Source organism: Mus caroli, chromosome X (assembly GCF_900094665.2).
Source record: "Mus caroli chromosome X, CAROLI_EIJ_v1.1, whole genome shotgun sequence".
NCBI classification, from domain to species: Eukaryota; Metazoa; Chordata; class Mammalia; order Rodentia; family Muridae; genus Mus; species Mus caroli.
This window is the reverse complement of record NC_034589.1, coordinates 31,570,299-31,597,796: the sequence shown is the minus strand read 5'-3', so window position 1 is coordinate 31,597,796 and position 27,498 is coordinate 31,570,299. Positions and strand designations below refer to the sequence as shown.

The following is a 27,498-nucleotide window of genomic DNA, read 5'->3' as shown; positions in this document are numbered from 1 at the left end:
AGATCAATTGCAAGCTGTGCCCCAAGGTACGTACCCAATTAATGTTTACCGAGCCTGTCTTGGGTGTCTGGGGCAGTGGGTGGGAATACAAATAGGTACTAGGATCCACTCCCCAGAGTCCTTCAGCTGGGGGTGATAGGCCATTCCTGTAACCCCAGCACACAAGAGCATGAAGCAGGAGGCATAACACAAGCTTGAGGCCACCCAAGTTACTCAATGCGGCTTTGTCTAAAAAAAAAAAAAAAAAAAAAAAAAAAAAACTAACAAAACATTTAAAAAAAAACTTTAATCTGACTTTCATTTCTAGTAATCTGTCATTTTACTTGACAAATGGAGGGCAGCCAAAACAAAGAAAACAAATTATTAGGTAGTTGGAAATAGCACTGGAACTACAAAGACATTAGGTCGTGTAAGGTATCATTACCATATTTTTTTAACTTCCCTTTGTTTTATGTATACAGGAGTTTCTTGCATGTATGTCTGTGTACCATGGCAGTAGGGTCCTCTGGAATTGGAGGTAGAGGTGGCTATTAGCCGCCACACAGGTGCTAGGGACTGAACTCAGATCCGCTGGAAGAGCAGCCAGTTTGCATAACCACCGAGAGGTCTCTCTGGTTCGCTAGGAGCTGGCATTGATTAGAAGCAGCTGCCCATTTTCAGGAAACTGCTGGCTCCTTTCTTACTTTTCACTCCAAGCTCTTGGTGTCAAACAGGACTTCTCATTCCCTGAAGAGAACACTTTCTATAAACAGGGGCCTGGATGTGGTAGGCCATACTTTTAATTCCAGCACCCGGGAGGCAAAGGTGGGGGTGGGGTGGGGTGAGGAGGGATCTCTGAGTTCAAGACTAGCTTGATCTACAGAGTGAGGTCCAGGACAGCCAGGGTCCTTACAAAAAGCCCCAGAGTATGTATTCATATTCATTGAACTGAGTTTTCATTGCTGGGGCATATTTGGGTTGGAGAATTACTGCAACAAAAACGTATTTACTGTGGGTGAGCGTATGCCATGGCACTTTCAAGGAGGTCAGAAAGAAGGTCACTCTTACACAGTGAGACCCTGTTGTAAGAGACAACACTAACAAAAACCCACACAAAGCTACTGACTTCTTAGGCGTCAGGATGTGGATGTTGCTCATTAGAGACTCTGAGGGTGAGTCCTGGCTTTGAGATTAAGGTGCTGTAAGAGGAAATGAATTCTTAGAGTTCTTCTAGGCTTCTGCTCTCCCTTCTGTCAAACTGGAATGATCGCAACACTACCAAACTCTGCATCATTCCTATGGTCAAAGCTGGGAGGGGTGGGGCACAAGAACACCTGTGAATGGAAGGCTCTTTAAATGCAAGGTCTTTCAACAATATTGGTGAGTTTATCTACCTACCATCTAGGTAAGTGATTGCTTCTGCTCATCACTCATTAGATGTTAGTTCCTTTTCCATTGAGCCCCACCCATCCTATGAGCCCAAATAAAATGCCTCCTCTTCTATGGAAATTTAGTTAGCTGCTTAAAATGTGCCAATGCCACATACTTTACCTTTATACTTGATCCTTACAACAACACTGATTCTCATTTTTAAAATGCTTTCAGATTACATTATTTATTTGTTTGTTAATTTTTTTTCTGGGGGGTGGGTGGAACATGAATAGATCCTGTCTCGATGTGTGTGTGGGGGAAGTCTGAGGACAACTTGTAAAAATTGGCTTTGTTTTTACAGAATATGGATCCCAGAGATGGAACTCAGGTTATCAGGCTTGGCATCAAGGGCCCTTCCCTGCTAAATTACCTTAAGTACCCCATTTTAGAGATGAGAAAGCTGAAGCAGAGAGTCTTTAACAGACTGTCCCAAGGTCCCATGATTAATGAGTAGCAGCGACAGGGATATGGTCTGGAATGAATTCCTCTTAGCTCATGTAGTGCTTTGTCTTTATAGCCTGTGCTCTTTAACTTATAGTCTGTGTCTTTCACTAGACTGTGAGCTCTTGGGGGTCAGGTATCGTGATGTCTCCTTATAGACTGGACTAAATGACACTGAGATGAGATGGGATGAGAAAGAACAGGATGGGAGGCATAGATAATGTAATAGATAGGCCCGAGATGTCCAGTTCTGGAGTGTCCTGTCTTTCTAGCCAGTTCCACAAGGGTTCCGACTGTCTCTTCCAGGAACCACCATCAAAGAGTTGTTTGGAAATGTCAGGAATAGCCAGTTGCTTTGTTTCTGATACCTACTAATTACTTGTCCCATTGCTTCGACAAGATCCTCGACAACAGTGATTTAAGAGAGGTAGGATTTCGTCTAGCTTACAGTTGCAGGTGACACAGATTCATTATGCAGGGAAAGGGATGGCAGCAGGGGCAAGAGGCAGCTGCTCACACTGTACTCAGAGGCCAGAAGCAGAGAGTGGTGGATGCTCATGCTCAGGTAGCTGCCTCTTTCATACGTAGTCAGTAACCCAGCCCATGAAGTGGTCCTGCCCACACTCAAAAGTGGGTCAGCCTCTTCTTAGTTAAATGTCTTTGTAAACACCCACCCAGACATATCCAATGCTGTATTTCCATGATGGTTATAAGGTGTTTTTTGTAGTTACTTGCTCTATACTCACAACCATCTGTAACTCCAGTTTCAGAGGATCTTGCGCCCTCTTCTGGCCACTAAGGGCATTGCACATGCATGATGCACACTGACAGAATTTTCCACCTTAAATCACATGACAGTGGTTCAAAAGTTAATTTTTTTTGGGGGGGGGTCAGTGAGATGGCTCAGCAGGTAAAGGCACCTGCCACAAAGCTCAGCAACCAGAGTTCCATTCGTAGGACCCAGGTGGCAAAAGGAAAGAACTGATTCTTTCCAGTTGTCTTCTGACTTCCACTCACACACCCATCGCACTCAAGTGTGAGAGTGTGAATAAATAAATAAACAAACAAATAAATACTAAATAGTCTTAAAAACATAAAGTAGGTGCAACAACAATATGAACTAACCAGTACCCCGGAGCTCTTGTCTCTAGCTGCACAAGTATCAAAAGATGGCCTAGTCGGCCATCACTGGAAAGAAGCCCATTGGACACGCAAACTTTATATGCCCCAGTACAGGGGAACACCAGGGCCAAAAAGTGGGAATGGGTGGGTAGGGGAGTGGGGGGGAGGGTATGGGGGACTTTTGGGATAGCATTGGAAATGTAAATGAGGAAAATACCTAATAAAAATATTTAAAAAACACATAAATGTCTTTTTAAAATGTAATGCTGGGGGCAGAATGGCTGAGTGCTTGAGAGCAGTGGCTGCATTTCTAGGGTTTGATTATTTCCAGGACCTATTTGGCAGCTCACAACCATCTGTTAATCTAGTTTCAGGGGAATCTCACGCCCTCTTCTGGCCTCTGAGGGCTTTGCACATGCATGGTGCATAGACATACATGCAGGCAAGAATTTATATACATAAAATAATACATATTTTTAAATTTGAAAAGTATGATTCAAATCTCTAGAACAAAACAGTACATTTTCTCAGTATGCACTGAATAGCAGGTGATATGCCGAGCTATTCGACTGTATTATGTCCATTAAAAGTCATTTGAATGTATTGCTTCTGTTAATCTTTACAAAGCTATGTAAGATCACATTTCTGTGGTTCCTTCTATTTCATACACAAGAAAAGAGGCTGCGTGGTTAGTCAGTTCTAGATTACACAGACATTAGTAGAAGATCTGTGTTTGCAAGCCAGATTAGTATGATGACTGTGTTTACATTGGTATATTTTGCAGCAACACATCTTAGTTGTATTTTAGAGAAGATTGGGTGGGAGAAAGTATATGTCCCCTCTTGCATCTCAGCATCCTGGCATGGAGTAGTCTATCTATTCAGACACGTAAGCTTTGTTTTCCCAAGAATGGTTGCTGGTCCTGCAGAAGGAATGTTTGCTCCCTTTCAGTCTCTTCCATTCTTGAGGTCTTGAGGCAAACCGTTAGTTTCTGGACAGGGGCCCATCAGACCCAGTTCTTGGGTTCATTAGGTTTCCCAGCCTAGATGTAAAACTTGGGAGTCTTGTGTTAAAGCAGATGCCTCTGCAAGTCAAGGTAAGGCTGCGGGTGCAAAGTGTACCTACATCACTGAACATGTGTTAAGATTTATTAGTCCATTCTTAACGCTTTTTACTTCTTCTCTTTCCATCTCCATCAATAGCTATTGGTTAGTGATCATTCTCAGCTGAGACCTGCAGCCTTCAGTTCACTAATGCCAGAGCTGAGAGGGCAGTGGGATCTTCTACACTGAGACATAATCCTGGCCACTTAGACAAGAGAAATTGGTTTTCGGGGTTTTACACTGCCATTTCTGTTCACTCTTTAATGAATGCTTTCTGTCCATAAATGAAGCAGAGATGGAAAAAGAGGCGAGTAAGTGCTAACATAAATTGCAGCAGGTCAACCACAAATATAGGCTTTCAAAAAAAGTTCTTTTCTATTTCTTTTGTGTGTGTGGGGGGGGTTGGGGTTCAAGGTGCTTGCTGATTTCTAAAGTACTTCCTGAGCTTGATTAGTATGCCCGATGCATCAAAAATTGCCTTTGCAAACCTTTATTCTGTAACCCATGCTTCAGTATAGAAGGTCCTTTTCAAAACTAGATAGAGATCTGACAGTAACGTGTATTTTTCACCATTATATGTCTCTTACTGAATCACCAGTCATATGCTAAGTACCGGGTATTAAAATTGAAAGAGGCAGGCACTAAGAAGGTGTAGTTGACCTTTGCTTTTGATTTGGGGGCACATGAGCTGCTTTTTCAGTGTGAGTCATTGCTCCAGGAGGAAACTGCAAAGAATGGGGAGAATATACTCTCATTGTACATGGCGTGTTTGTGTAAGAGGCTCCATATGGCTTTGACATTTACACTCCAATTCTTTTCCACTGTCCTGCATCATGGCCAAGGACGGGAATGACTGTGTGGGAAGGTTGATTGTCTTCCTAAATGCTGTGTTGTCTTACAGCTTGGCTTTGGATCATTCCTTGGGATCATCGGGTCAAACCTGATTGAGAACAAGCGGCAGATGGTAAGTTTTCCTCCTTTAGGGAGCTCAGTGATTATGTGAATAAGGAACACATTGCCTAAGCTTGTACACATTTGGCCCCAAAGGAAGCTATTATTTCACCTCCCTCCCCTCCCCCACTAAGCCGCCAGAGAACTTATCTCCCAGTATTTTCAAGATGGTGTGCATCTCTTTAAGCTTTCTCCTTCATTCTCAAAAGAATACTGGCTTTTCAATCAGGCTGCTGGTCTGGCCTAGAATGTCGGGTTTCTGTTGTATATCTTACTGTAGCTCTGAATATTACTGACTTTCGTAGCTTCCTTTTGGTTACGTAATCTTTTGGAAAAGTTTTCGCAAAGTTTCTTTGTATTCTTTTAGATTATAATCTAGGGAACTTCCATTAAGAAAGTAAAGGGAAGCTGGGCCTGGTGATTTCTGTCTCTAGTCCTGATACTTGGGGAGGTTGAGAAGGGGGGACCTGGAACTCAGTTCATGATCACCTTTGAGTGATCTTGACTTGAAGACCTTCCTGAGCTACTTGAGACCCTGTCTTAAAACCAAAACACAAACTAAAATTAAAAAGAGGAAGCCAGGTAGTGGTGGCGCACGCCTTTAATTCCAACACTTGGGAGGCAGAGGCAGAGGCAGAGGCAGGTGGATCTCTGTGAGTTTGAGGCCAGCCTGGGCTACAGAGTGAGTTCCACCCTGTCTCGAAAAAACAAAACTAGACAAAAAGAAAAACAAAACAAAACAAAAAAATTACAAAGAGGAAGAAAGTCAATGTACCTGAAACATAGATCAAACTAAAATTATGAAGTCAGCTTTACAACAATATCTCTGTGTCTTTGCCATCCGTAGTTCAAAGTCAAGTATGCAGTAAAGTTGAAAGGAAGGATCAGCATTTGACAGAAGCTGAAGCTTAGAAAGTTCACTGCCCTAATATGATCTCCTAAAGGCGAGCTGCTGTGTTTTCCTGGTTTAATTTTGAGAAGGCTTCCTTGAGGGCAAGGGGTAGAATGGATAGGCTGAATGCAATTGCAACACAGTTTTATAGAATTACATACACTTCAGGAAGTCTGGTGAGTGGTCAGACACTGGACTAAGGTTAGAGTCCCCTTGAACAACTCTTAACGGCATCCAAATTTTGGCAATGGGGTCTGTTTAACATCAAGCTTAATCAAATAATGTAATAGCTCTAGTAACAATGCTTCCCCCAGCAATATGGGAATCACTGCCAGGGGACTTCTAATAGTTTCTTCTTCCATTTCACCTGGACTCCGTCCCTTGCCAGTTTCGTTTTCACTTTGGGCTTAAATTATTCAAAATAATGGGGGAGTTTTAATTGTAGAGCTGATCATAGCATAGCTAATAATGCCAATTTCATGACATCGTTCATCCATTATTTACTGATTATCTGCAGTGCTGTGAAGTGAGATTTATGGAGAGAGGTTTCTGAACTACTCCCAAAGGAGATAAGTATTTCCTCTCAGCCTGCTGAAGTGGGTGAACCCTAGGGCAGCCTTGGCTTTGATCTTTTTTCTTCTCCCTGGGGAAATAGCTCGATGCCATGTTATTTCCTCCTCTTTCTCCCCCAAAGCCTCAAGAAAGAAAAATGCTGATTCTATGTAGTTCACAAGGTCAAGCATAGCAGATTGTAGGCTCATGTATCATATTTCCTTGTCCTCAAAGACATTCTGAAATTGTGATGCTGCCATACCTTGATATGTAGCATCATCTTGATACTAGAAGATGAACATTAGAAAAATTTATGTTATCTAACATGATCAATAAATTTGGCAATCTGGTTTTATTATTTTAAAATTTCTAGCTAGGCATGGTGGTACATGCCAGCATTCTTAACCTTTGGGTGGCTGGATTAGAAGTTTAAGATGATACTTAGCCACAAAATAAACTTGAGACCAGCCTGGACTACATGAGGCCATGACCCCCCCCCCAAAAAAAAAGAGTAAGAAAGAAAAATTTTATATAGACCACACAAAAATTTACCCATTTCAGAGACATCAATTCTTGCAAAATCTCTCTGGCATTTAACTGGTAGTACATTGAATATCCTTTTTCTTCAATCATGCATAACATGATACAGAGTTATGTAGGACCCAAGAATCACTCTTGTTATTATCAGTGTCCACTATGTCATCAAGCCGCAGAGTTAGGGGTATAGAAATCAAAGGCCAGGAACTGGTGGGCATCATCAGTTCTTTCATAGACTCATAGTAGAGACACTGGGGACACTGTTCCCCTCACCGTGTCTCCATTTCCACAAAAGTAAAATACAGGGTTGGATTACATGATGTCCAAGGTCCAACATTTTTCTGAATCTGAGGATGGAAGGGCTATGCAGTCGAATTCCTCCATGGACAGCATACTCGATACCAGCAAGCTTCTTCATTCGGTTCTCACAGAATGAATTTCTGAGCTTACTCTGAAATATATTTTAAAAAATGCTTCAGTTTCCCCTTCTCTTCCTCCCTGCCTACCCCCATACCCACTCACCCTGCATGACTGAAAAAAAAAAAAAAAGAGCATCCTTGTCAGCGACAGAGTAGAGTTCTGCTTTGGCTGACAGTCTCTTGGGGATTACCTAGTCTCCCAAAGCAGCAAGAGTGGAAGCCTAACAGACATGTTCCTTTTGTTCCCTCCTGCAGCTGGTGGCTTCTATCGTGTTTATCAGCTTTGGTGTGATTGCAGCATTTTGTTGTGCTATAGTTGATGGGGTCTTTGCCGCCAGACACATTGTGAGTATTATTAACCTTGAGTTGAATTGTGCAATGCTATAACCCTGCCTTGAATGTGCACTGAGTGCTTTGAGGGGCACACGCATACAAGGGAGAAGGAAGCTCTGCCTTTGTCTTCAATAGCTGCTAGTCAAGGGGAGAACACCAGTGAAGAATGTAAGCATCTAGAAAAATGGACCCAAACTGGCAGTACAGACTTCAGGGTGCCATAGTGGTTCATCTCCGGCTCCAGAGAGCAGGGAAGACTTCCCTTCCCAGTGGCAATACGGATGGCGTAGCCCTTTGGTGTGTAAAATTTGGAAAGACAAAGACAAAGGCATTGGGGTAAGGGGATGTCTTGAAGGTAGGGAAAGAGCAGCAAGATAGTATCATGGCCTTAGACAGCCATGATGGGGTACTGTAGAGACACAGACCATTTGATTCTGTAGCAGGAAGCCACATGGTCCAAACTAACCTCCCCTTCAACAGCTACAAGAACAGACCATGAGGACAAAGGTACCCAAATACTGCTATTCTTATGACAGTGGTTGAGATGTAATAATGAAGTTGGATGTCTGGAGAAAGTTTAGAGCTAAACCTCCCACCCTGACTTCAGTCCTTCAGTCCAGGTGTCAAATGTTTCCCATTCTGCAGAAACTGCATTGGATAAGGGCCGTTTTCACTCCTGAACTCTAGATCTCTATGACCAAGAGCACATCCATTAAGCTCTGTATAGAGGACCTTGCTCCCCACTTTTAAGTTTAGTTCTTTGACAATTCCATGCATGCATATAAATGCATCTTGATTGCTGCATTCATCCCTCTTCTTTTTATCTCCCACTCCTATCAACAGCCACTCCTCCCTCCCTGTCCCTTTCTCAGATACGTAATTTTTGCTTTTGTGTCTGACTCCTCTGATTTGTTCAGAGACATCAGGGGGCCATTTGATTGGGACTATCCATTGCAACCTGGGGGCATCACGAATGGATACATAACACAAAGCAATGACACCCTCTTTTAACTGAATTTACCAGCAGGATCATTCAGCAATATGGATTATGGTTTCCTGGGCTTTTCTTACATTCGTGCCTAGCTGCTAATGGGCTCGTTCTTGTACATACCCAGAAAACGCATTCGTAATTGTTGAAAAAAATGTGTATTTCCCTCTGAAGGGGGCATGTTTTCCGTGCCTCTCCACAGCATCTAGCCCTTACATTCTTTCTGCCCGTCTTCTACAGTATTTCCTGAGCCTTGAGGGTGTGGTATATAAATGTTATGTTTAGGACTGAGCACTCCACTGTCAGTGATCTTTCACACCTTTTGCAACTGTAAATCTCTGCATTTATCACAGTTCACTAGAAAGAAAGGCTTCGGTGATTAAGGCTGAGAGTGATAATTGCCTATTTGTATAAACATATATATTTAGAAGGTGGTTCAATACTGTGTCAGTTTAGTTAACAATGGAATTAAGGTCTCCCTGAGGGCCTGTGACTTCCATCACCATGCTCTTTGCAGCAGAGTTCCAATATCGATTCCCTCCTATGGGATGGGCTTCAAATCCAGTTACAGAGTGCTTGATTACCAACCACACTAGTTGTCGAAAGTGGGTGCGTTTTGCTTGGAATCTTGGTTTTATACTTCAGAGTGTTCAAAGCTGGCGGTAAGACTCTTGATGCCTTCTCCCTACTAGCAGCCTAGGTAGCACCTCCTGCTCCCGCCCTTCTTTTACCACGTTGTGTTTCACACTGTTCCAGACTTCTGGCCCAGGAACAACTTTTCCATTAATCACAGTAAGCATAGTGCCTAGAACTCATACTAATTTTAGAGTGCCACAAAAATGGTAGTATTTCTTCTCAAATAAGAAGGAAAATGGTGAACTTTTAGCTTGAGACAAAAATTTGGCACATAACATAGATATATTTGTTTTTATACTAATGTGGTCATAACGCTTATTTAAAAAAAATGCCTTTCGGGGCTGGTGAGATGGCTCAGCGGGTAAGAGCACTGACTGCTATTCCAAAGGTCCTGAGTTCAAATCCCAGCAACCACATGGTGGCTCACAACCACCCATAATGAGATCTGACGCCCTCTTCTGGTGCATCTGAAGACAGCTACAGTGTACTTACATATAATAATAAATAAATCTTTAAAAAAATGATTTTCAGTGGGAGAAGGGGATGAGAAAAACAACAAAAAGAGCCTTGAGCTTAGGAAATCATTAAGTAGCTCTAATGTTCTCCAAAGACCAAAATCAAGAGCAGGAGATAGCAGCTAAGCACTGGAGTAAACTCAGTCTTTCAACTGAACTAAACTTTTGAAAATGAAGATGTTTTGTGAACCGTTGGAAACTGTATTTTTGAAAATAGTTGACTTAGAGAAAATTTAGCTTACCAACTTTTTCTGTGTGGGTCACAAGGCATGTTGTTGCACTTTAGTCATGGGCTCGTTGTTAATTTAAGGTCATTTGGAGCGGGGTCAAGGATGTGAGTAGATGTGCATGAGGAAGACAGTATTTTTAGTGACACTCCTTCTTGGAGTCCTCTTCCAGACAGAAGAGTCAGCCCCATGTTTGGCAAGATCAAAGGAGATCATAGCGTTAGTGTTATCACCTAGTCTACCTCTGAAATAGTAGCTTAGGAAATAATCTAGGTAGGAAATAATAAGGTATGGGAGAGAGATGCCCTTTCTCTTATTTATTTTTTCTGAGGGTCAGGAAAAGAAATATAAATTTTATCCCATTCATCCGATTTCTATATTCTGACTTCAGTGGTGCCATCTTTTATTCACCTGGTTTTTGTTTTGTTTTTTATTCCTAAATGATATATCAGTAACTTATAATGGTTACAATTCTGTCTCCTAACATAGCAATTATTGTGGTCCTGGCATATTACTTTCTGAATATATACATGTTTTTGTATTGTTGTTTGCAGTGAATCATAGTGTACATGCTATTTTGCATTCAATAGGAAACATGCTAGTAACACTAATTGTTTTTATGTATTACATTTAGCTTTTCAGTGTGTCCTCACATCTATTACCTCATGTGAGACCTATAACAATCCTGTGAGATAAGTAGGGCTGGCATCATTATCCCCAATTGACAAGCAGTACTCACTCTGAGACAGTTTCCATGGTAACATAGGCCTAGTGGCTCCAAAGCCTGCCGTAGCTTTTGATGGCATCATGAGCTAAAATGGCTTTCTTTTCTTCTTTTTTCTTCCACTCATAATGTTTAAATTTTTTTTAGTATATTCACAGTTGCACGGAGACAACAGTTTTAGATTTTTTTCATATCCAAAAGAATCCTTATATCCTTTGTCTATTATAGCCTGTCTCTTCATCCTCCCCAACTCTTAGCAACATCTACTATGCTTTCACCATCATAGATACTCCTATATTAAACATTTCATACTAAAGGAACTCTACATGTGGAACTTACGATTGGCTCCTTTTATTTAGTATAATGTTTTTGTGGATCAATGCTTCATTCCTTTTTCTGGTGTACTAATGGTACACTATATAAATATACCACATTTTGTTTGTCCATTCACCAGTTGATGGACATTTGGGTTGTTTCTTCCATTTTTACAATTATATACAATGATGCAGTTCACATTTGAGCACATGTTTCTGAATGGGTATATTTACATTCTCATTTCTGCTTGGGAGCAGAATGGCTAGGATATATGATAACTGTGTTTAATTATTTGAGGAACTGCCTGACTGTTTTCCAAAATGGCTGCGCTGTGTTATACTCACCATCCGTGTATTAGGATTCTGATTTCTTCACAGCTTCACCAATTTCCATTATTATCTGATTGTGCTCATGAGCGTAAGGCAGTACCTCATTGTGGTTTTGACTTGTATTTCCCTTATGGGCCCAATATTTTAGACCATTGGCTTCAATCGAAAGCAACGGTGAATAAACTCCCAGCCTCTATTTATTGGGAAGTTCTCTGTGATAATCACAGTTTTAGCTACTTTTCCTGTTGCTGTAGTAATGCCATGACAATTGCAACTTATGGATGGGTTTAGTTTTGCTCACAGTTTGAGGGCACAGGTAGGGTACATGGCAGGAAAGTCATGGTGGCAGGAACCTGAAGCTATGGTGACATTGCATCGGCAGTCAGAAAGCAGGAAGGAGAAACGCTGGTTCTCTGCTCCCTTTCTACTTATTCTCAGTGCAGGACCCAGCACAGGAGATGCTGCCACTGGTCCTTCAGAGTGGGTCTTCCTGCTTCACTTAACCTAACCAAGATCATCACTCACAGGCATGATCATATGCTACCCTAAATGATTTCTCACAGATTTGCCTGGAGGCTTATCTCAGGGGTGACCCCAGATCTTGTCAAGTTAGTAATCATTATTAACTACCACAACAACCTAAGCCCCTTTGTGAATTTTATAGTTGGTGAGTTGTACTTGTGATAGTATATTTTATAGATTTTGATGGTATCATGATGCTGTTAAATCACAGATCCACTAGCTGCCTTTCTGTCTTGGAAGTCAGGCCACATTCCCCTGCAGCCTTGGTTTCTCTCTGTCTCTCTGTCTCTGTCACTTTTTCTCTGTTGGGTCGTAACTTCTCTCTCTCCCAAGTGTCTATAATAGAAATTTACCTTTCAGGGTTAGAAATAAAGTGAAACTAATAGGCAAGAATATGTCCTAAAAGGGCTTGGTGCACAGCAGTCATCTAATATATAGCAGTGCCCTTTTCCATCCCTTCTTGCCAAGGTTGGCAGTCCTTCAAGCTAAAGAGGTTGCAAACTCAGGTTCAGGGACCTCTGCTCACCCCTGAGTTGCCTGTTCTTGCCCTTCTTGAGGGGATTACGTGTAGAATAGCAGCCAGACATAGTAAGTGGGCAATCAACCTGCATCCCTGTCTTCGTTTAAGCTGAATGGGAAAACCAGGTCATAAAGGGCTATGGCCAGCACTTTGGTCAAACCTTGAGCACAGTAATAACGAATATATTGTTACTCCAACGTGGAAACTAAGTCCTCCCAGTTATGAGCATGAGAGTCCTCCTTCCTTTCTAGTCTGACTCCAGCCTGAGTTAACAGCCATGCACTTTTGTAACACTGAACAGTGAAGAAAATTATGGAGCATGAGCTAATGGAAAGTCCAAGGTCATCGATGGGGTCACAGAATGGAAGGCAAGAGGCACTCAATGCCAAGTATGGGGATCCTAAATCACAGGTCCAGGGAAAATAACCACCAGGGTTGGAAATAAGGCAGAAGGGGAAAGGCAAAAGATAAATCCTTTCTGCCTGGGCACTTTGAACTAAGCCCCTAAGGCCATTTTGCATAAACCAGTGTCTTAGGCTAATGTGACTTTGACCCAAGACCCCCTACTACACAGGGATGCTTAGCGTCAGTTGTGCAAATGACAGCCTTTTCAGTTACAAGTTACACGTTTTCAGGCATAGCTGACTTGTCTCTTCTTTCTTACACTCATGCCTGAGAGAGAGAGAGTTTCATTCAAAAGTGAGCAGAGTCAATCAATTGTCCTTGATCTCCACATTAATTTTTCCCCTCTCTTTTGCTCTAGAAGTACCTTTTTGAGTTTTCCGACTTTACCTATCTGTGTAGGGGAGTGAAAATGGCTCGTAGTCCAGGTGAGCTAAAATCTACAGCCAATTAAGAAGCTGCCCATCCTCCAGCCAGTGATTTCTTTGCCTCTTCCTTTTGAAAAGGCATGGAAATAACAGCAGGGAGCACAAATCAGCCAGCCCTTATCTAGTCCACAGGTGATAATGAGACTTCATAGTTAAAGCCATGCTCTCTCTATTTAGAAGTGCAATATTGCAATAACATGGAGTTTTGGATCTTGCTCCCTAGGGACTGTCTGCAAGGAGACAAAGCCTAGAAGGAAAAAAAAACCAAGGAGGAAATTTTAAGAGATTCATTTTTCAATCAATCTTCCTGGTTTTTCATTAACTGAAGTAGTTCAACAGAAAGCAGTTATTAGAATGATCTTGCCTGATCCAGATCCATATATTCTCAGGCCCCCAATAGGTTTTAGAATTTAACCTAAACTACTGCCTTTCTCTCTCTCTCTCTCTCTCTCTCTCTCTCTCTCTCTNTCTCTCTCTGTGTGTGTATGTGTGTGTGTGTGTGTTTTCAAATCTTATATTAGCAAACAGGGCTCTTGAAGTTTTACTTTACAAAGCCAAAACCCTTTTGGTTTGGTGTTTCCCTTTATAGGATTTGAAACCACTCTATGCTAACCGGTGCCACTATGTTCCCAAGACATCACAGAGGGAAGCTGAGGAGGTGAGCCACAACGATGCTGCATGTCTTTACCCCATGGGAAAGTCCCTTGTTTCATCTGAAACAGCCTTTCTTTACCAAAAAATAGATTTATGTATTACTTTAAGCATATGAGTGTCTTACCTGCATGTATGTATGTGCACCACATGTGTACTGAAGTTACACATAGTTATGAGACACCATGTGGATGCTGGGAATCGAACCCTGTCCTCTGCGAAAGCAACAAGTGCTCTTAACTGCTAAGACAACTCTTAAGCCATGAAACACTCTTTCTATATTATTTCTTTCCACAGACACAAGGTTCGCTAGTAGGTGTTTTGAGCTATTTGTTCAGTGGGTCAAAGCACAGTGTTTCTGAGGACATGTCATAGATTGGAGCCTCATGAGGCCTAATCAGATTACTTTTGTTCTATGGACATAGGCTGGCCCTCTGACCCTAGCCAGTAGTCTCTCATTGTGTGTCCCTCCCCCATTTCTGCCAAAACTGATTCAGTTGTCTGGACTTGGGGTTCAGCTGGAAGAAGATATGAATCCCACCAAGACACTGTGCTAAGAAGGCAGAGCCTGAATGCCATGCATGGAATGCTCTGGAGTTCAGATCAGGATAACTGAGCAATCTGGTCTATCTCAAGGTTCTAAAGAGGCCCAGCTTGTTAGTCTAAGAGGCCAGCCTAGTGATCTTGAGTAGGCTCAGGAGAGTATTTCTTTCTTGTCCCACACATGCCCTGTGTTCCCTGTTGCTTCAGCTAGAAGCAGTAGCAGTGGCAACTTTGGGGTGGGGGCAGAGGGGGCATGTACTTTCATTTCAGCAAATCACAACCCCCTCCCAACCAGTGGATTCCAACATATGAAATTCTACCTATGTTTCTGGGAACGTTGACAAGTTGGTACTCTGCTAACCTCAAAATGAAAATCGTTCGTTCACTGTGAGGATCCAACCAAGAGTACATTTGCAACACCAATCTCAGCCTCGATAGAGAGGGGAGGAGACAAAGTTGGGTGGGTAGGGAAGTAGGAAATGGGCATAGGATGAGTTAGGAAAGAGGACAAATAGGAAATTCTTTGTACGAACTTTTCAAAGAACGAAGAACGATTACAGAAATAACACTAAAAGATAGCACACCTGTGACTGGAAAGGAAAAATGAAAGGCTGAGGCAAAATGGCTACTATATCCTACAACCTCCCGGGGAGCCACTTTACATGAAATTTAACAGGAGTGAGTGGTGTCCTTGGAGTTAGACAAAGCCATAGTCTTGCTCCCAAGGCATGGATGTTAAATGCCTTTATTATGACAGTACCATCTGATTCCCACCATTTTCGGCTAGCAACCACAAAGTTACTATTTTTCTAATTGTTCCTGGGTTAGAAGGAGGAATAAAATGTGTGTGTATGTGCTATCAGCATATCAAAAGGCAACAGACACTTGGATGAAAGACCCAATATGAAGAAAAGTGCCTGTTTACTATGAATATTTCTGCAACAAAGCCAAACAAATGTGAAAGTACTTTGCTACACCCTTATTGCGAAGGGAACTTGAAAAACATTCTTGCAAGCGAGAGAAGGTAAATGCAGACTGTGCCTTACAGTTTTAGTTTTGAAAAATGTTTCTGCAAACTCAGACCATGGAATCCTATTACAGCAATTCTCTCGATTTCACTGTGATAGCTTTCTTGTGTTAATTTGCCAACTGCACAAATATTAATAACAGTTTCCACAAGTTTGCTTATAATCCTGTCTCTCTTAACTCAATTTTTCCTGTATAAGGTCATAACTTCCTCATCCAAAATTACTCCTTCTACGAGGGCTTTGAGGAACCTTACCCAGGCAGTTAAAGAGGTACTATTGTACTTCAGTGTGCATGTAATGGCTTCTCTCTATTCCTTTGTACCAGATCCTCTTTCTTCTTGTGTCCTGATTTTCTTATCCTTCATATACTCATTCCCTAATATCCATTTAATATATTGTTCCATCTGTCCTTCCTCTCCTCTACCTTGTATGAATGGGGTATGAAGGACTGTGGATGGGGCTAGCCAGAATCTCAGACACACAGGTGCTTGCTTTATGCACAAGCACAGGTACCTTTCTGCTTAGCCCCATCTTTCGTTTGCATGGGTATGTGCATATCATTTATGTCTCCATTGGTCACTAACTCATATTTCAATTCCAGAGGACCAATCCTTTCCAGTGCTAGCTTCTCCCACTATTGTTTTGTGTCCTCAGGTGAACTGCCCTCAACTTAGCCGTGGACTTTGCACACCTCGCATCCGGGGCAACACCTGCTTCTGCTGTGACCTCTACAACTGTGGCAAGTGAGTCTGGTGCCATGAGCACAGAAGCCATTGTTTGACCCTATTGGGTGCTAAGAGAGCCAAGACTGGTGAGAGGTGAAGTAGTGGCTATTGGTCTGTCATAGATTCTACCTCACAGGCACTACCTGCTTTCTCTGTGCAAGGCACCACACTGGCTACTTTCACAAATGGTATCTCATTTAATTTTCCTTATAGTTCATTCATTTTTTTTTTCTTGCGAGACAAGGTTTCTCTGTGTAGCCCTGGCTGTCCTGGAACTCACTCTGTAGATCAGGCTGGCCTCGAACTCAGAAATCCGCCTGCCTCTGCCTCCCAAGGGCTGGGATTAAAGGCATGAGCCACCAACGCCTGGCCTTATAGTTCATTCTTATTTATAAAGTCTGGAGAGTCGTCATCACGTGAAAGAAAAGTGAAGCTCAGAGGGAAGACACAATTGGCTAAAGGTCATATAGGACTTGAATATACAAGTAGTAATTGAATCCAGCACTTTTTGTACATTCAACAAATATTCTCGGACACCTTCTCGGTGCCTGGCTGTGTTCTACACACTAAGGATTCAGCAGTGACAAAAGCAAAGGTCTTTGTCCCATGGGGCTTATATTCTAGCAGAGGAGAGAATATAAGCACATATAATACATAATGTAATGTTAGGTGTGAATAGAGTTTCAAAGGAAAGTGAAGCAGGAAGACATCAGTGAGGGAGAAACTGTGTACACAAAGTAGGCATGGGATGTCTCTTTAAGGTTTCATGTGTGAAGGGACCTGAAGAAACCTGGAAAGCCTATCAAGAAGATAACCAAGAAAAGAGTTTGTAAGCCAAGGGGACAGCAAATTATAAAGCCTCTGAAGCAGGGTTGGTGCCAGTTATACTAAACAATCCGAACTCTGCCTTCTAATTAGGATTACAGCAGTTATTTTTTCAAAGCATTAGGTACTAAGAATACGGATGTCAGACTAGTAGGAAAGGCAAATAGATGAACAACTGATGTGTGAACATAATAGCACAGGGAGCATCAGTGGATATAGCAAGGACTCTGATGGCATAATGAAGGACAAAGGATAAGGAAGAGTTTAGGATATGAACTAAAAGCATGTGGAGGTGGGGAAGATATGTTTGCAAGTTGTCAGGACTTAAGAAGTGGAGGGAACCATAGAAAATATCAGAGGAGGTGAACACAAAGCAGGAACCAGGGTCAGATGTCAAAGAACCTACTGTCTACAGGAAAGACTTTGGCCTTGACCATGTAGGCATTTGGGAGCTATGGAGGTATACAACATGGAAAATGAATAGGTAGACACTGCAGATGACTGGGATGCAATAAAAGTAGGAGGGTTTTTTTTTAAAGGATTACTTAGAATTATAAGAGAGGTGTGACAATGTGATGCAGAATAGCCCTTCATATAACATATTGTTAGCCAATGCTTTCCTATGCATGACTGTTTTCAGACTTTGTGTAGGAGAGCTGAAGACCAAGGGAGGGAGGGAAGAACTAGGCCAGGAGGGGTGGATGGATGTAGATAGAGAGGCCTGAAGGGAAGCAGTGTACACACTCTCTTCCTGTCAGTGGTTCTTCTGGGACCAGTTTTTCTGGTTTGAGGATTAAAAACTTGAGAGGCTGGAAGCAGAGTGCAGCAAGGGGGAGAGCTCACTGGGCCTTTCACCTTTTTTGCTAATACCAATCTCATTTCCTTGGACTGTCTAACAGTAGAGGAAGAGAAATTCAAAGACTCAAAGGAGGTATAAGGACTATCTAGGTGGAAGGTCGATATATAATTATTCATGTTGGCCTCCTCGGCTGACTTCCTCCATTCTTGTCCTCTCTCTTTCTTTCTCTCTCCCTCCCTTTTCCTGTTTACTCCCTTGCTGTCTTCCCCCTTTCCTTGCTGCTCTCTTTCCCTCTCTCCCCCTTCCTGCCTGCCTCAAGGGGTAGGGGCTGGGAGCTGTCATGAATTGAATAGAATCTGAGATCTGGAAGCCCATGGAGAGATCTAAAAAGTGATCTATTACACACACACACACACACACACACACACACACACACACACACACACACACACACACACACACACACACACACAAACATACCTTTGCTTCCACAATAGTCATGTTTCAGAAAAAGGATTAGAAAATAATAAAAGGTTACTTAAATCTCATTTATCTGAGCCACAGGTGAATATTTTCTATTTTTACCCTCAGTGGAGACTCAAACTCAATTTATCTATTTTGTTAATCTAAATTTCACAATAACTGACTTTCATAAAGCAACTCTTACCAGTATTATTTTTAAGGAAGGATTTTTTCTAGTTTATGAAATACTTTTTAAATATTTTTGTTTTTTTTTTAACTCTTACAAGCCCTCCCCTCATTCCTCCTTCCCCTTCTCCTCAGAGAAGGGGAGGCTCCCATTGGGTACCCACCCACCCTGGTAAGTCATCTCATAACAGGACTAACTAAGCACATTCTCTTTCACTAAGGCCAGACAATGTAGCCCAGCTAGGGGTGTTGGTGTTTTATAAAAAGAAAGAAAGAACAAGGAATATGTTTGGTAGCTGTATGGTGAAAGGGGGTGCCTCTGTGGGTCTATGCTGAGGCATCTCTTCCCTCTGAGGTACCAGCCATATGACGGGTATAGTATGTAATAGAGTTTATTTAGGGCATGGGGAGGGGAGTTGAGGGAGACAGAAAGGCAGAGAGAGATGGGGGAGGGGAATGGGGAGAGAAGGGACAGAGAGGAAAGAGGGGAAAAGGATAAAAGAATAAGAGAGAGTGAGGAGGGGGCAAACAGCTCCTTTTATACTGAGTCAGGCATACCTGGCTGTTGCCAGGTAACTGTGGGGTGGAGCCTAAAAGAAATGCTAACAAGGGAAGGAGAACCAAAGGTAGGTAACACTCAAGAGAAAGCACTTGCTCCAATTGTTGGGGAACTCACATGAAGACCAAGCTACACATAATTCCAACCACTCTGATCTCACCCATGTCTCAAAACTGTTTTCTATGTATTCATGTCTATTAAATAATTTTAAATATAAAAAAAAGAAGACCAAGCTACACACCTACTACAAATGTGTAAGAGGCTTAGGTCTAGCCCCTGCATCCTCTTTGGTTGGTGGTTTAGTCTCTGTGAGCTCACATGGGCCCAAGTTAGTTGACTCTGAGTTTTCTTGAAATGTCCTTGTCCATGCCAATTTGCTCAATGCTATCCTTGACTCTTGTATAAGACTTCCCAAGCTCCACCTATTGTTTGGCTGTGGGTCTCTGCATCTGTTTCTGTCTCCTCCTGGATGAAGCCTTTTAGGAGATGGTTATGCTAGGTTCCTGTCTGCAAGCATAGCAGAGCATCACTAATAGTGTCAGGGATTGACTCTCTCCTATGGGATTGGTCTAGTCATTGTTTGGACATCTGTCATTCTCTGCTCTATCTTTGTTCCTGAACAACTTTTAGGCAGGACAAATTTTGGGTGCAAGGTTTAGTGGGTAGGTTGGCATCCCCCTCCTTCCACTGGAAGTCCCCTCTAGCTTTAGGAGGTGGACACTTCAGTCTCCATATCCACAACTGCTAGGAGTCTCAGCTAAGGGTCGTGCCCATGAGTCTCTCCTGTCCCAGAGCTTCTCCCCCCCAATTTCTGTTCTCTCACCCAGCCTTCCTCCTTTACCCACACTTGAACCCCCACCTCATTCCCCTCCCCACCCTCTCTCCCACCAAATTCTCTCCCTCCATCCACTTCTGATATCTATTTTATTCCCCCTTGTGAGTGACATTCAAGCATCCTCCCTTGGGTCTTCCTTACTATTTGAATTCTTTGGGTCTGTGGATTGCATCCTGGGTATTCTATACTTTTTTTTTTGGCTAATATCCACTTATTAGTGAATGCATGCCATACATGTCCTTTTGTGTCTGGGTTACCTCACTAAGGACGGTATTTTTTAGTTCCATCCATTTACCTGCAAAGTTCAGGATGTCCTTGTTTTTAGTATCTGTGTAGTATACTATTATGTAAATGAACCACATAAGAAAGGAATTTGTTAAGAAGTTGTACTAAACTGTGGACTTGCACAGGGCAGAGGACACGCTTCCATTTTGTCAGCACAGGGTTAGGCATGACTAAAGAGCTGATGAAAATAGAGGGACATTTGTTGAAAATCAAAACAAAATCTTCTTTTCACCAGGAAAAGAAAATATCAGACAAGGCAACAGATATGGGTCATGCTGTTTCTAAAGCTCTATGAGCTCCGGAGTAGCTTTAACCTGCCCTGTACTTAGAAGCCCAAGCATCTGTCAATCTACTTTCTCAAGTCTGGGTGGCCAAGATCCCAAGGGCAAAACCAATAGAAAAGGACTTGCTTACGTTTCCATCAGTTCAGAAAACAGCCGTAAGACTAAATAGGGGACAGACTTGCAATGAAGGGAAAGCTTTTTCCTTGACCCAGGGGTTTTTGCAGCCAGAGCCAAATATAGCTGGCAACCAGCATTCTGAGGCTTGGAGACTTTAATTTTGCCGAATGCGTATTTGTTTTTTTCTCACACGAAGCCTATTTTTAATCAATTGCCAGCTCCTCCAGTCCATTTCCTGGAAAGGAGGCCAAGAAAAAAAAAAGTGGGAACAGAAACCATCAGGCAGTCATTTGTACATCGCTACAGAAACAGAGTGTCCACTGTCCCCTCGAACCCGCAGACCTTCACTGACGTCATGGGTGGTGAGGTTTAATACCAAACATAGATTATTCCATTTAGCCTTGTGCAGGAAGATGGCTTTCTCTAGGACACAGCTTCTCTGCGGCAGCCTCTTAGAGCATCTCTGCCTCCCATCTAACTCACTCATCTTTGGAGAGGTCAAGTCAATATCATTGGTTTTTAGCGAGTAACCTAAAGGAAATGGAGTGGTTTGTTTCCTCCGCTGGGAGCACAGTGATAGAGGCCAGCTTACTTCCACTCCTCAGCAATTCTAGCAAACCTTTATGACATTCCTACTATGTGCCAGGGGCTATTGTGCTCTTCAGAAACTAAGTGTACCAGAAGGGGAATTTAAAAATAAGGAGAATTGGGGGTAGAGGGGAGGAGGGAGGGAGGAAAGAGGGAGAGACAGAGACAGATAGAGAGACAAGACAGAGACAGAGGGGGAGGGGGAAAGAGAGAAGACAAGAGGAGAAGTAATAATTACCACTCCAAGTTATTGTCTTATTGAAGAGCAGAAAGATGCCTTCCTGTTTTCCTCAAGATCAACTGCCATTTCCTGTGTTTAAGCAGAGATTTGAACCCAGGTTTTCTGCTTCTTTGGGCCAACCCAGGAAGTGGAGTTCAAAAAGAAACAAGCCTGGTCAATGCCCTCGTTACTCATTCACTATGTATCAATCTGTGGTCTTCAATCTTTCTAATGCTGTTCTAGGCAGTAAGAGAGACACAAAGAGATGTCTATAAGAGATGGCCCTTGCTTTTGAGAGGTTACAAGTTGGACAGAGACATCGTGGTGGCCTTGGGCTTGGTTGTAGCACAGCACTCAGTACCAAGCAACCTCTCAATATATATTAGCTTAAATGAAAAACTAACAACAACCAACTGAAAAGGAAAGTCTGTCTGAGGCTTAGGGAAAATCTAGTGGGTGGGCACTGCGGCCCTTGAGAAGGCCGTGTCAAAGCTTTGAGCCAAAGGCGGGGTTTGGACAGGCAGGAAACTGAAGACAGTACCTTCTTGAATCAAAAAAGTGGAGAACAGTCTTTGAGTAAGCTCCCAGCATTTCTAGTCTGGGCCTGCTAAGAACTGCAGCCTAGCGAGAGTATAGAATCCATTTTTAACCAAGATTATGGCAGATGGAACTTTGGACACATCAGATGGCAGCTTGTGGAAGCTGTTCTGGGACTTGAACTTGAGTCGTCAGGTTCGGCAGCAAGTGCCTTTCCCCACTGAACGTTTTCATCAGCTCCGGATCGTTTTGTGTTTCACCTTGCTGACTGTGAAAAGCCGTGAAAAAAAATTGAGAAAAATGAATGGCTTTAAGTTTTCAGACATATTTTAGGAAGCTGAACTGAGCACTGGCAGAGTCTGCCGGGAGGGCCTTGCAGTCTTGGGGGCACAAGGGAAATATTTTAGGGATTTTTTTTTTCACAGAAAATGGACCAAATGAAATCATGATTCTTAACCAGAAGCAAACCACATTAATTTGCTAAAAAACCATACTATAATTAATCATTAACTTTCTTTTGTTTCATGGGTCAGATTTTAAAAATGAAATAGCTGCTGAACCCACTCAAACCAAAACCAACTATCCCCTCTGGAAAACTGACTACTTTTTCTTTTTTGAGGTGACTAACTTGTGTATATGACTTGTTACATGCTAGGCAAATGCTCTACCACTGAGCACAAATCAAGTCACAAATTATTATATACTCTTAAAGGAACGTCTCACGGTTCCTTATTGGGGCATGTGTCCTTACAGCACTAGTGTCTTTAAGCATGTAATTCAAAGGTCTGAAATTATGTTTCCAGATAGCGGCTTTCATAAGAAAAAAAAATGTTTCTATTTGTTATGGGCTAAAGTACTGCTTTGTACGCAGTCTTTTAAATTTTAACGTGTGTGTGTGTGTGTGTGTGTGGAGAGAGAGAGAGAGAGAGAGAGAGAGAGAGAGAGAGAGAGAGAGAGAGAGAGAGAGAGGAATGAGAACACAACTTTCTGGAGTCAATTCTCACCTTCTATCTTAATGAAACAAGACCTCTCTTGTTTCTGCCTCTGCTAGCTGGTCCACAGCTTCTGGAGAGTTCTGGCTCCACCTTCCATCTTGGTATAGGAGAGCTGGGATTGCAGCTGCCACCACATCTGGCTTTTTAAATGTGCATTCTGAGGCTATAATTCAGGTCATCAAGCCTACAAGAGAAGCCTTTTGTACACTAAGCCGTTTCCTGGCCCCATAATGCACATTCTTATTAAATCTCCCAGGCTCAGAGAAGTTAAGAATGTTTCTGTCAGGCAGCAAATAAGTTATGTATTATGTATGTAATGCAGCCAGACTTCAGGGTTTGCTAGAGCATAATGCCTTTCTACACGCACTATCCACTTACTCACAGTAGATTAGGAGGTAGGTAAAGATAATCGGAAGGATGTGTCAGAAGGCAGTCCCAAGTCACTAGTGTGTTCCTACAACCCCACACTCACCCTTAGACACATAGCTGCCCTTTTCAAAGGGATTGAACCTGTACAGTTGCATCTTTTGGGGGTAGTAAAAAATGTGTACACTCTCCTTCCCCATCATCAGTGCCAACTCATAGGAGAAACTCAAAGTATGCTTATGAATGGGATCTCCTGATAGATTCATAAAAATACTAAAATTCAATTCAATTTCAGATGAATTGAATTACCCTTAAAATTCTACCATGAGGGCCTGCTGGAGACACAGTTTAATGGTTAACTGCAGTTACAGGCAGTTGTGAACTGCTTGATATGGTTGCCAGGGGAACCAAGGTCAGTTTTTTTTTTTTTTTTTTGCCTGTAACTCCAGTTTCAGGAATCCAGTGTTCTCTGATGCTCCTGTAAGCGTGTGTTTGTGTGTGCGTGCGCGCGCACACACACAATGTTTCAGGTTACCTGCTTTGCAATATCCCAGTGGATAGGGATTTCTATTGAATTCATTTATAGAGTATTTATGCAGCACCAAATGTGTGTTATGCATGGTAGTTGCATGATTTTTTTTAAATGAGATATGAACTCATGTCTGTTCAGCCCAGAAAGAGCAGAGATAGACTATAGAAATTATTGCACCTAAGTTCAGCTTACTGAACTAGTGAGTTTATTATCTTGTCATCCATCTCTTGACATGAGGAAAGGATTGATTCTAGGCCCTCTCCTTTACTGATACAAAAAGCCATAGATGCCGAAGTCCTTTGTATGAAATGGATACTGTGTGCACATAACCTACACAAGCCTTCTGTATATTATAAATTGCTTTTAAATTACTTATAATTCCTAGTTGTAAATGTCATGAGGCATTATACTGTATTATTTATGGACTAATGACAGAAAATGGTCTATGTATATTCAATAGAGATCCATGTTTTAAATAGTCAATCCATGGCAGATTGAGTTGGCAGATGCAGAACCTGCAGGGATTATGTCCTTCACATAGGGATCTGTGCAGGGAGCGTATAAATCAGTCTGGACCAAGTGATGTGACTCAGACTAATTAGGCTCACTGTACGCATCTTCAGACAAAGTGGCCAGGGTGGACCTCTCCAAGGATGTGGTATTCTGAGTTCTGTGTTACATCTCAGTTTTAGTAGTATGTTAGCACACAGGGATTTTGCGGGGTGGTGGTGGTAGTGGTGGTGGAACTATTTGGTTGGTTTTAATTGGGGAGATACTGAAATCTTTGAAGCCTGAAACAGATTTCAGCTTTACCACTTATGATTTAGCCAAGGTCCTTACCCTCCCTGTGCTTCAGTTTCATCATTTGAAATGTGAGAGTCTAACATTATCTACCTCAGTGTTTTCAACCTTCCTAATGCTGTGACCCTTTAATATACTTCCTCATGTGGTGACCCCCAACCATAAAATTATGTTCATTGCTACTTCATAACTAATTTTGCTACCGTGACGAATCATAATGTAAATATCTGTTTTCCAATGGTCTTAAGTGACCCTATGAAAGGGTCATTAAACTCTCAAGAGGGAAGTGACCCACGGGTTTAGAATTGCCGATTGACCTTGGAGACTACTGTAGACAGGCATTGCTGTGATAATAGGAGTGGTTTATGATATGTTCTGTCTAGTCCAATAGACACTATCTACATATGACTATGAAGCACTTGAAACACGAGGAGACTAAATGCTTGAACCTTAAAATGTACTTAATAAAAAAAGCCACATGTAACTAGTAGCTACCATATCAGAGAGGCGAGATTTACTGAACTGACATGTGTAACGCTGTACCTAGTAGATGATACGTGTCAATAAATGCTATCTAGGATTAGTGTTAGTGATGATTACAAGAGTCTCTCTGACAAGCAACACTTGGTTTTGTGTTTTAGATAAACACTAGCCACACTTCCATTTATTGTTGTGTTATGCTCCAAGCAAACTACAATGACGCCCTTTACAACAGCTCCCCATCTGCCTAGGCAGCTCTTTCCCCTGAGCTACACAGTAGTCAAGTCCTAGTGGTGGGGGCAAGGGAAGAAGATTTTCTGCTTCTAGGAGACTGACTGTACTATGTTTCTCCCCATGCAGCAGGGTGGAAATCACCGGCGGCTACTATGAGTACATTGATGTCAGCAGCTGCCAGGACATCATCCACCTGTACCACCTACTCTGGTCTGCCACCATCCTCAACATTGTTGGCCTGTTCTTGGGTATCATTACTGCTGCGGTCCTTGGGGGATTTAAGGATATGGTAAGAAAGAAAATGATGTCCCACGTCCCACTTCACAGTGACTTCTGTTTGGTGATGGCGAACAAGGCTAGGATGTTTGGGGCAATGGAGATCCGTAATTTAAAGGGAGGAATCAGAATGTAGCCTATGCAGCTACCTTCAAATATCTCAAACTCAAGTGCCATCAATCTGTATATATTTCTTGTGAGCGTGAACTTCCTGGTATCTTGAGGAAATAGTGGGAGGGATTTTTCCAGTCGTCTTGTTCACTCTGCCTGTGTAAACAATCCATCATACCTCCCCACAACACTTTTAGTAGAAACTTTGCTAGTTTTCTCCTTGCTGATCTTTGGGGGACAATGAAGGAAAGGGATTTATATTTAGCTGTAGGCAGGATTAATGCTAGTCTCCTACAGGAATTCCATCACAGAGTTTCTACACTAAATGCATCTAGGCTTTTTTTCCCCCTTGTACCTGAAGACTCAGCCCCAGGCTAAGCTGCTTGCCAGGTCTTACCTTCAACCTCATCTACCCACATTCCTATTCCTCTCTTTGGAATCTTCTCCATATTTGTGTGCATGACTGCAAATGCACAACAGCACTCAGAACCCTCAGTAATGCATGTTCCCTCCATAACAGTAGATACCCTCTTTCTTTGCTTTCAAAATATTTCTCATAAGTTACTTGCTTATGTTGGTAAGCTTTAATCTCGAATTATGGAGCTGTTAGTTGTGAGCCATGGTTATTAACCTAGCTTCATATTAGAATTACCTGGAGTATCAAAAACAAAGCAAACCAAAGTAAAATAAATCCACATGCTTGCATCCTTCCCCCAGACATGCTTACTCAGCTGGTCCAAATGGGAACCTATCTAGCAATGGATTCCTGTGATCACTCCAGGTGATTCAGGTCTGTAGGTGGGCTGGAAAACCACTGCTTCACATATCCTTAGAAAATGATTTTGGGCCTAGAAGGGATTTTCTTTCTTTCTTTTCTTTTCTTTTTTTTCTTTAAATTTATTTATTATTATATCTAAGTACATTGTAGGTGTCTTCAGACTCACCAGAAGAGGGCGTCAGGTGTCATTACGAATGGTTGTGAGCTACCATGTGGTTGCTGGGGATTGAGGGGATTGAACTCAGGACCTTTGGAAGAGTACACAGTGCTCTTAACTGCTGAGCTATCTCTCCAGCCCTGGATTTTCTTTTGATCCAAGAAGTGAGATAAGCAACTAATAGACCCTTGGATGTTCATGTCCCCTTTCGGGTCCCCAAGGAACAGGATCCTGAATAGCTTTCTAGATAGACAGTCAAAAGGTGGTGATGGTAAATATGAAGGGCCCTGAAGGTAAAGGAAACAATGGAGCTTTGGTTATAGAGTCCCTTGAAAAATTGAGCTGCTTAGGAATATTGGGTGTTCCTGCTGGTGACTCTGTCATGAAAACATTTCTGTGTCCACCCCTAGTCTATCTATCAGTCTCTCTTCTCTCCCTTTCCCTTGTACATATTTGTCATTTCTTCTCTTGTTACTTCAGAAAACCCAAGCACTAAGGAGTCTGTATGGTAAGTATTGACAAGGTGGTCACCCTAGGAACAAGAAGGATTTCCTGTTGGGGGGGTGGTTAGGGGGCTGGGGGTAGGGAGTTGAGGAAGGTTTTAGGAGACATAGGTGTTTCCAGGTTTAGGCTTTTTTGGAGGCTTTTCCCAGAAAAGTCTCATAAGCAGGTGGGGATTTCCTGAATAGGAAGAGCTTTCCAGACCCAGTGGAGGGGTGGCCTTGACAAATGAATGCCTCTTTGGAGGACTTACCTGC

The 27,498-nt window shown here is 42.3% G+C and overlaps 1 protein-coding gene across 4 annotated transcripts in view; it reads left to right on the top strand.

Annotated features, from left to right (window-relative positions):
• Tmem255a (transmembrane protein 255A) overlaps nucleotides 1–27,498 on the top strand; it is a 55,882-nt gene that overhangs the window by 11,729 nt on the left and 16,655 nt on the right. For 2 of the 4 annotated variants that reach the window (XM_029473302.1, XM_021153272.2), the window contains exons 3-8: nucleotides 4,978–5,040; nucleotides 7,683–7,772; nucleotides 13,956–14,024; nucleotides 15,787–15,858; nucleotides 16,243–16,331; nucleotides 25,545–25,707. In XM_029473302.1, the coding sequence (XP_029329162.1) occupies nucleotides 4,978–5,040; nucleotides 7,683–7,772; nucleotides 13,956–14,024; nucleotides 15,787–15,858; nucleotides 16,243–16,331; nucleotides 25,545–25,707 (546 nt within the window). The remainder of the gene's footprint in view (nucleotides 1–4,977; nucleotides 5,041–7,682; nucleotides 7,773–13,955; nucleotides 14,025–15,786; nucleotides 15,859–16,242; nucleotides 16,332–25,544; nucleotides 25,708–27,498) is intronic. The other 2 variants (XM_021153274.2, XM_021153277.2) reach the window with 2 other exon arrangements.